The 10,677-nt window shown below is 42.8% G+C and overlaps 1 protein-coding gene across 3 annotated transcripts in view; it reads left to right on the top strand.

Moving 5' to 3' along the window:
- The window catches only part of CDC123 (cell division cycle 123), a 71,327-nt gene extending 70,339 nt beyond the window's left edge, over positions 1 to 988 (top strand). For all 3 annotated transcript variants that reach the window (XM_006776162.2, XM_006776164.2, XM_006776163.2), the window contains one exon: positions 738 to 988. In XM_006776162.2, the coding sequence (XP_006776225.1) occupies positions 738 to 764 (27 nt within the window). In that variant the 3' untranslated portion in view covers positions 765 to 988. The remainder of the gene's footprint in view (positions 1 to 737) is intronic.
- The last annotated feature ends 9,689 nt before the right edge of the window (positions 989 to 10,677 follow it).

The raw sequence follows: 10,677 nt of genomic DNA on the forward strand, positions 1-10,677 counted from the left end.
CTACTTAGATTTTTAAAAAAATATATTTTTATTGATTTCAGAGAGGAAGGGAGAGGGAGAGAAATATAGAAACAGCCGTGATGGGAGAGAATCATTGATTGGCTGCCTACTGCATGCCCCCTACTGGGGATTGAGCCCATAACCTGAGCATGTGCCCTGACCCCGGGAATCAAAATGTGACCTCCTGTTCATAGGTTAACGCTCAACCACTAAGCTACACCGGACAGGCTCTACCTAAACTTTTATTTTACTTTAGAAGCAGAATTACTGAGGTTGGTCATTTTAAAGTGATCATGTAATATGAACTGAAGGAATAACTTATTTAATAATGAGAATGACAAAAATGTTTTTATGATGTGCATGCTTTTTGCATAGTTTTCACAGTACTTCTAATTTTAAAGAAAGTATGTCTACTAGGGGTTACAGGGCTAAGAGAAGATCAGAGCTGTGCTGTGGTGACTCAGGAAGAAAGTGAATATTTGTATTTGTGTGTGTTTCTGGGTGGGAATGTTTGTACCTGTAGAAGAGAGTATAGAAAATATTCAAAGACCTGAGGGTAATATACCCTGGAGCCAAGTGATAAACTAGTTGAGTAAGTAAGTTCAGGCATGTTTTTCCATGAGAATTTGCCAAGGCCTCTAGAAAATGAAACTTGCTTACAGAACAAGTGACTCCAGGTGAACAAATATGCCAGTTAGAATGTGCTATTTTAATGTAGTCTTGGTTTCCTTTGACAGAAAAGAAATCAGCAAGAGGATGACTGAGTAGAGTGCTGGAGTTCAAGACCAAGTTAAGGAGGAAACCACCGCTCCTTCAGGAACTGTTCATGGTTCACAGCTTCCTAGTAACCCAGTTGGGTGTGCGTGGGGTGGGCAACGTCGAAATCAATCGCTTTTTATATTCATGTATATTAAACTGGGGATAAAAAACAGGGACTTTGCTACTTGTAAAAATAACATAATAAATAGAACTTAAATATAGGAAACCATACTGTTCTGATGATAACAATTTCTGTGAAATACCTTTCTCTTTTGGCTCAGTCTATTTAGATGTATCTATGTTTCTTATGCTATTTTTATGCCTATCAGGTAGATGGGAAATTTTATATTTGTTATAGAAGTGGATTCTTTCCTAATCATTCCTTTTCCATTAAAAAAAAATAGAACCTCATATTACTATAGAAAATACTTTTCCTACTCAGAGGATTTTCATATAATCTTTCTGTCAGTTTAGCTTCAATTTGGGTATAACCAAAAGAATGTAGACATCTCAAACTAAAATAACCTTGAAAATTTCAATATAGTACAGCCATCTTAATATATCCTATGTTAGTAAAACTATCACAGATTTAATTAGAATTTGGCCCTTTAAAAAAATACTGGAATCGTTAGGGGGTAGATTCACTTTTTAGGCCACCATTGTAATTCTTCAGTGGCTTGATTGATGAGGATGATCGTGGTGTCATCCTATTGCCTGGGCACTGACTACATGCAAGACACTGCTATGTGCTCTTTGAGTTATTTTACATCACAGAAGTTTGAAGAGATAGTTGTTACCATTGCCTGGGGTATCTATTTAACATGGTATCAAATAATATTTCACTAGTTGGAGGGATATTTCTTAGCACAGGAGACACATGAGAGCTGTCTAAGGAAGACGCGGAGAGAGGTGAGGCAAAGCCACCTTGTTGGTACAGTTAAGTCAGCTTATGTATAATGCTGCAACAGATCCTTCTCTTTTGCACTGTCTTAAAATTCTGTAGCTTTCTGTGTGGTTTCTCAGTTACAATTCCTTGAGATTCATGTTTTAAATACAAAGATCACGTTGTGATCGTTGTACTCAGTGTATCAAATGCCATTTCTGAGGTCTAATTTTTGCATGAATTTTCTTAGAGAAATTGAGTTCAACTCTCACTTTACATTTAAAATGTGATTTTTGTTCATTGTTTATTAAATTTAGTGGCCCAGTGCACGAATTCATGCACATTGAAAGGAAATTAATTAGAAGAAATATTTTAATATCACTATTCGCCCTTTATATCAGAAATGTCAACCAAATTCACTATCGAAAATGACAGATTGCAACACATGTGTGCGATTTGCACCAGCAAGAGCTTTATATATATCACACATGTGCGAGTCAACTTAGCCTTTTATATATATATATAGATAAACTTGCTTAATTAGACCTCCTTTCTGATGTAGCTAAACTTTTTCCAGCCCAGTGAAGCACCCCAACTTCTCTTTCAGGTAATTGTCAGCAACACAGCAGTAAATATCAACACGAAGCAGATTATTATTGTAGACCATGCAGGGAGAACAAAGGGTAAAATATTGAACTGCAGCAGTGTTTGACTATATTCTGCACAATGAGAAAACCTGGTCATTTTCAAGGTCCACCATTTCTTACTTCTTTTCAGTTGAGTCAAGTTTCTAAGCTTTCTAAATCTCCGTTTTTCAGCTAATGAAAAGCAAATAGGATTCTACTAGGTCTCCTATCTACTTCAGGACTTCTGTGAGGATCAAATGAGATGAGGCATGGGAAAACACTTCACAGACATTTGGTTAAACTGTGAAATGTTTCCACCTGGCTATAAAGCAAGTCATGTTCCTGGGCTAAAAAAACTCCAAGGAGGCTAGTCAGTAGGGAGAAGAAGCTGGGCATTGCTACGTGATGTCATCCAGTGCCCACAGCCACCATTTCCGGCTGGGCTGGGCAGTGGGCCACATCTTGTGCAGTGGGGGCTCAGCTGTGATTTGGTGGGACGTTGCTCCGGGGTGATGGCAGGGCCTGTGTCCCACTTGGGGGAAGCCACGTGTTGCTTTGTGGGCACCAGTTCCACAGTGCCATTTATTGTTAAATGGCCTGTCTCTAGGGAGAGGAAGCCGGGCATTGCTATGTGATGTCATTACCCGGCACCCACAGCCACTGTTTCTGGGCTGGGCTGGGCTGTGGGCCGCATTTTGCACCATGGGGTCTCAGCAGCGTTGTCTGCATTTTGGTGGGGTGTTGCTCTAGGGTGGTGGCGGGGCCTGTGTCCCTCTTGGGGGAAGCCAAGTGTTGCTTTGTTGGCACCAGGTCTGCAGTGCCCTTTCTCTGTAAATGGCCAGTGCATGTCACGGCAGCTCCTGCATTGAGTGTCTGCCTCCTAATGGTCAGTGCATGTCATAGCGATTGGTCGGACACAGCATATTATCCTCTTATATATATAGATTTTAGTATACTATCTTGATGTTAATATTAAATATAGGATAACATATAAGAAAATACTCTCTTAAATTCAAATACCATTTATGCCTATCTAAAGATTATTTTTGAATTATTCTTTTATTCTATGGCATTACCTGTTTCTTTGAAGTACCTCAGGTTTGTGCTTGCTTCTTTTGCCTGGTTCTGAAATCCTGTCTTCTGAAGAGAAGACTTTGCATCTGGTGATTTGGGCAGGTTGGGATAATATGTTTCCTTTGTCCTGCAGGCAGTGGCATGTAACATGGGCCTCTAGTACAGTGGACTTTGCCCAAAAGTTCTGCTTTAAAAAGTCTCAGTTTGATTTTTTCTTTTCTGGGTTCATAATTTTTTCTGTCTACTCAGCTATTTCTTCTTTTGATAATTGAGGATTGTGACTGAAAAAACAAACAGAAATCTTATATGACTGAGTTTGTTGAACTTAAGTTTTTTTTCTTACCTATAAAATTGGAGAATAATAATTAGTATATGGATCTATTAAACGAGATAACTATGTAAAGCTTTTCATATGGTGCATCATACTTAATGAGCCCTAACAATGGTATCGTTATCATTTTGCTCTGCAGGCCTCTGTGTATTTATTAAAGGCAAAGTCTTCTTAACAGAATCAAGAAAACTTTGAGTGGAAAGGGACTTGAGAGATCACTCAGCCCAGTGTCTTTTCCTTTTTTTCTCCTTCCCATCATCCCTCCCTTGCTTTCTTCTTTCCTTTCTTCTTCCTTTTTTTAAAAAAAGTTATTGATTTCAGAGAGGAAGGGAAAGGGAGAGAGAGATGGAAACATCAATGATAGAGAATCATTGATCGGCTACCTCCTGCACACCCCCCCCACCTGGGATTAAGCTGCAACCTGGGCATGTGCCCTGACTGGGAATTGAACCATGACCTCCTGGTTGATAGGTTGACACTCAACCTTTGAGCCACACTGGTTTGGCCTTTTTTTTTCTTTCTTTTTTTTAACACAGGGGAAAATGGTAGTCCTGAGGAGTTGCAACTTGTTCAAAAACCTTAATTGCAGCAGAACAAGGACCACAAAAGAACTTCTAGTCTAATGTCTTCCTCTAAGGGATTTTCAGCCTAATATTTTTTTATAGCTGTTTCAACCAGGACATAATGTAATTTTCAAAAAAGAATTGTTTTTTAAATAAAAGTAAGTACAAATTAATCTCACGCATTTACATATTGTGTAACAAAATAAAAGAGAGGTATTTAATACAGAGAAATTAAATGAAAAATAACTGTGTCTTTGAAAGGTTTAATTTCATTTTTATATTAACCAGGCTGATCTTGAGAGGTGACATAGCCATTTTTAGACTTTTTAAAAAAAATACAAGAAGTTTAGTTAAACAGCAAAACACTTGACATGAAGGTTAAACTATCTAGGACTCATTTCTTTTAGAGTAATTTGTCTCTAGTTAAAGACAGATTGTGCCACAAGTAACAGCTACATACAAAAAGTTATTAAAACTGTCCTTGATTTCACAATGATAATGAAAAATATTAAAATTCTCCAAACGAGGTATGCAAGGATTTTTATGGTTTTTGTTGTTGTTGTTAAACAGTGAGAGCAAAATAACTTACTGGAATCCTATCTAATAAAAGAGAAACATGGTAATTAGCATACAACCGCTACCCTTCCCATTGGCTAATCAGCAAGATATGCAAATTAACTGCCAGCCAAGATGGCGGCAGGCAGCCAGGCAGCTTAAAGTGAACATGAGGCTTGCTTGCTTCAGTGATGGAGGACTCCAATGTTCCCCGCCTGCCGCTGCAGACCTCTGAGCTGCAACTCTAAGCAACTGTTACAAATATAGAAGCTAAACAAAACCCCAGAAACCTGCTTTAGTCCGTTGGGCTTCAGCCAGCAGGATCACAACATTGTTTCAAATACAGAAGGTAAACAAAGGCCAGAAACCTGCTTTCAGCAGCGGAGGCCTAACAGCTGGAGCCAAGCCTCAAAGCTAAAGCTGGCCCAGAATAAAAACAAAAGAAAAAAGGAGCAGTTGGGAGCTTCAGTCACTCGCCAGCCTGAAACAGTCCTCAGCCCCTCACCCAGGCTGGCCAGGCACCCCAGTGGGGACCCCCACCCTGATCCAGGACACCCTTCAGGGCAAACCAGCTGGCCCCCACCCATGCACCAGGCCTCTATCCTATATAGTAAAAGGGAAATATGCCTCCCAGCACCAGGATCAGTGGAGCTGAGAGGCCTCCGGGCACCGGGATCAGCGTGATAGGGGGCAGCACCCAAAGCCCTCTGAACCCCCTGCGGCTCTGTGTGTGACAGGGGGCAGCGCCCCAACCCCCTGACCGGCCCTGCTCTGTGTGTGACGGGGCGGTGCCCCAACTCCCCTATTGGACCTACTCTGTGAGTGACAGGAGGGAGCTCCTCAACCCCCTAATGGGCCCTGCTCTGTGCGTGACAGGGAGGCGCTCCCCAACCCCCTGATGGGCCCTGCTCTGTGGGTGACAGGGGGTGGGACCGCAACCTCCCCATCGACCCTGCCTTGAGTATGACAGGGGGCGGTGCTCCAACCCCCCAATCGGCCCTACCCTGAGCGTGACTGAAGGTGGCATCGCAACCTCCCAATCCGCCCTGCTCTGTGCATGAGGGGGCGGCGCCCCAACTCCCCAATCGGCCCTGCTCTGAGCCCGACCAGGGGCTGCACCTAGGTATTGGGCCTGCCCTCTGCCACCCAGGAGCAGGCCTAAGCCAGCAGGTTGTTATCTCCCGAGGGGTCCCAGACTGCGAGAGGGCACAGGCTGGGCTGTGCCCTCCCCCCCAAGTGCACAAATTTTTGTGTACCGGGCCTCTAGTCCTCTATAATAGAAGAAAACATGCAAATTAACCACCCCTCCACTATGCACAAGCCACGCCCACAAGCCAATCAGGAGCGAGTATGCAAATTAACCCAACTAAGATGGCAGTGGCCACAGAGCTGGAGTGAGCAGGAGGCTTGGGTTGCCCCCAGCTGGAGGATGCCAAGCTTCCCGCCTGCCCTGGCCAGCCCTCGGCTCCATTCAAGGCTACAAAGTTTCAATTATAGAAGATAAATAAATCCCAGAAAAAAAGAAAAAGGTAAAAGGAGAGGCTGGGAGCTTGGGTCACCAGGGGGCTTGGCCAACCTGAAAATGGCCATCAGCCCCTCACCCAGGCTGGTCAGGCACCCCAGCGGGACTCCCCCACGCTGAAGGGACTGTGGGCAGCCTGAAAACGGCCCTCAGCCCCTCACGCAGGCTGGCCAAGCACCCAAGTGGGACTCCCACACTGATCCGGAACACCCTTCAGGGCAAACCAGCTGGCCCCCACCCATGCACCAGGCCTCTATCCTGTATAATAAAAGGGTAATATGCAAATTGACCCTAACAGCAGAAAGACTGGGAATGACTGGTCACTATGACACACACTGACCACCAAGGGGCAGACACTCAATGCAGGAGCTGCCCTCGGGTGGTCAGTGCGCTCCCACAGGGGGAGCTCTGGTTAGCCACAAACCAGGCTGATGGCTGCCAGCACTGCAGTGGTGGCGGGAGCCTCTCCTGCCTCCTCAGCAGCACTAAGGATGTCCAACTGCAGCTTAGGCCTGCTCCCCGCTGGCAAGTGGACATCCTCTGAGGGCTCCCGGGCTGCCAGAGGGATGTCTGCCAGCTTAGGCCCGTTCCCCTGGGGAGCGGGCCTAAGCCGGCTGGTGGACATATCCTGAGGAGTCCCAGACTGCGAGAGGGCACTGAGGGACCCTCCTGAGTGCACAAATTTTTGTGCACAGATCTGTAGTCTTTATATATAAAAGCCTAATATACAAAGTGTTCCTTTGGGAGTTCAACTGACCAGGAGTTCGATCGCTTGCTATGACGTGCACTGACCACCAGGGGGTGGTGCGGAACGAAGGAAGGCCTCAGCCGGCAGCTGGGGAAGGTGGCCCCAGCCAGTAGCTGGCAGCCACTAGGGACCCTACCTATGCACGATTTTCATGCACTGGGACTCTAGTATAAAGATAAGAGCTGAATAAGCACACCACACTTCTGGAGAAAGGGGATGTTTTCACAGAACCATTGTTTTCTCCCACCATTTCTTCATTTGATGTTGATCAAAACATACCATTTAGTGTTTTTTTTTAAACAAATCTTGTCTGACTGTCCAGTTGTGTTTGTTTCACTGATTGGCTGCTCATCAAATCAGAATCTGACCATTCCAATGAAATAGTTAAGATATCTAGGAATAAACTTAATCAAGGAGGTAAAAGACTTGTACTCAGAAAACTACAGGACAATGAAAAAAGAGATAGAGGAAGATAGAAACAAGTGAAAGAATATAACGTGTTCATGAATTAGTAGAATTAACATCATTAAAATGTCCATACTACCCAAAGCAATGTAATTCCTATTAAAATACCAACAGCATATTTCACGGATCTAGAACAAATACTCCAAAAGTTTATATGGAACAAAAAAGACCCTGAATATCTGCAACAATCTTGAGAAAGATGAACAAAGTTGGAGGGATTACAATACCAGATATCAAGTTATACTACAAAACCACCATAATCAAAACAGCCTGGTACTGTCAGAAGAACAGGCATAGAGATGAATGGAACAGAACAAAGACCCCAGAAATCGACCCAAGTCATTACGCTCAATTACTATTTGACAAAGAAGGCAAGAACATACAATGGAGTCAAGACAGTCTCTTCAATAAAAGGTGTTGGGAAAATTGGACCGATACATGGGGAAAAAATGAAACTAGACCACCAACTTACACCATACATAAGAATAAACTAAAAACGGATAAAAGATTTAAATGTAAGTTGTGAAACCATAAAAATCTTAGAAGAAATCATAGGCAGCAAAATCTCAGACATCTCTCATAGCAGTATATTTACAGATGCATCTCCTAGGGCCATGGTCAGCAAACTGCGGCTCGCGAGCCACATGCAGCTCTTTGGCCCTTTGAGTGTGGCTCTTCCTAAGCCTTAGGAGTACCCTAATTAAGTTAATAACAGTGTACCTACCTATATAGTTTAAGTTTAAAAAATTTGTCTCTCAAAAGAAATTTTTATCGTTGTACTGTTGCTATTTGGCTCTGTTGACTAATGAGTTTGCCGACCATTGTCCTAGGACAAAGGAAATTTAGGAGAAAATACACAAATGAGACAGTAGCAAAATAAAAAGCTTCTGCACAACAAAAGAAACCATCAACAAAATGAAAAGAGAGCCCACTATATGAGAGAACATATTTGGCAATGATACACCTGATAAAGGGTTAGTATCCAAAACATATAAGAATCTCCAACAACTTAACAAAAGGAAGACAAACAACCCAGTTAAAAATTGGGAAAGGACCTAAATAGATACTTCTCCAAAAGGGACATACAGAAAGCCAAGAGACATATGAAAAAATGCTCCAAGTCACTGATCATCAGAGAGATGCAAATTAAAAGGACAATGAGGCCGAAACCGGTTTGGCTCAGTGGATAGAGCGTCGGCCTGTGGACTGAAAGGTTCCAGGTTCGATTCCGGTTGAGGGCATGTACCTTGGTTGCGGGCACATCCACAGTGGGAGATGTGCAGGAGGCAGCTGATCGATGTTTCTCTCTCATTGATGTTTCTAACTATCTCTCTCCCTTCCTCTCTGTAAAAAATCAATAAAATATATTTAAAAAAAATAAAAGGACAATGAGGTATCACCTCACACCTGTCAGAATGGCTACCATCAACAAACGACAAGTGCTGGTGAGGATATGGAGAAAAGGGAACCCTAGTCCACTGCTGGTGGGAATGCAGACTGGTGCAGTCATTATTGGAAACAGTATGGAGTTTCCTCAAGAAATTAAGTATGGGACTGCCATTTGACCTAGTGATCCCATTTCTAGCAACATATTCTAAGAGACCTGAACCACCAGTCAGAAAGAATGTATACGCCCCTATGTTCATAGCAGCACAATTTGCAATAGCTAGGAGCTGGAAACAGCCTAAGTGCCCATCAGTAGGTGAATGGATAAAAAAGCTGTGGTGCATTTACACCATGGAATACTATGCAGCAATAAAAAAAGGGGTCTCTTACCCTTTAAGAGAGCATGGATGGACCTGGAGAGTATTATACTACATGAAATAAGCCAGTCAGAGAAAGACAATTATCATATGGTCTCACTCATATGCGGAATCTAATGAACAAAATAATCTGATGAACAAAACAGAGACATAGAAGCCTAGAACAGACTGTGGAATCTCAAAGGCAAGGCGGGGGTGGGTGCGTGGGTGGGAAATCAACTAAAGAACCTGTATGCATATATGCATAAACCATGCACACAGACAATAGTGTGGTGAAGGCCTGGGGTGGGGGATGGGGATCGGCTAGAGGGGTCAATGGGGAGATGGGAAGGAAACATATGTATTACTTTCAACAATAAAGATTTAATTAAATAAGGTAAGTGCAAATCTCTCTTCCCACAACAAAAGTTAATAATAATTTGCAATGTAATTATTTTGAGTTTTGTTAATTGATCATTATTTAATTTGTTAACGCCTCGGTACGAACTAAAGATGACTTAAATTGTATTTTGTGCATCACTGGTTTTCATGAGTATTTGAAATTCACATACTAGTATAATGGGTAGAGTTTTTAGGTGGATTATCTCACCATGCATCTGTGGGCTTTCAATCAAGTAAAAACTTAAACTGAATTTCTCCTACTAGTTACAAGTGGCCTGATCTCCTCTTGGGGGAAAAAACAATCTCTATAATGTCAGCAATAAATTTTGGACAGAGTGAGCAGCTGGAGAGTCAACTATCCATTCATAGCATGTATACAAGCAGTAATTGGGAACTTGAGTATAAATACAGATTAACCTTCAAAATAAGCTAAAGCGAATCTTAGTAATTTGAGGAGAAACATTTCTTTGAGGATCTGGTGAAAGCTATGGGCTCTCAGAAAAATCTTACACATGATTTCAGGGAGTTGTAGACCCGGGATTAAGGTGGCCCCCGCCCCCCCGCTAAAGCCATGTGAGATGTGATTAGAAGCCACAGCTTCTGCAGTTGTACGAATGGCGCCATTTTATAGCACACTTCAAAAATGTAAAGCACACAGCTTTAGTTTTAACTTAAATACAATTTCTAACGGTATTTATGTAATTAATTCATTTCTAGTACATTTCAGAGTACATTTCCCTCGTAGAATAATGTTAGCTCTCATAAAGAAAGTAAACTGTGTTAGAATCCAACCAGAGCAGTAGAACCAGTATGAGATTTTATATAGATACTAGAGGCCCGGTGCACAAAAATTTGTGCACTTAGCGGGGAGGGGGGAGTCCCTCAGCCCAGCCTGTGCCCTCTCCCAGTCTGGGACCCCTCGGGAGATAACAACCTGCTGGCTTAGGCCTGCTCCCGGGTGGCAGAGGGCAGGCCCAATCCCTAGGTGCAGCCCCTGGTCGGGCTCA

This window comes from Myotis davidii, unplaced genomic scaffold (genome assembly GCF_000327345.1).
Source record: "Myotis davidii unplaced genomic scaffold, ASM32734v1 scaffold749, whole genome shotgun sequence".
Classification (NCBI taxonomy): Eukaryota; Metazoa; Chordata; class Mammalia; order Chiroptera; family Vespertilionidae; genus Myotis; species Myotis davidii.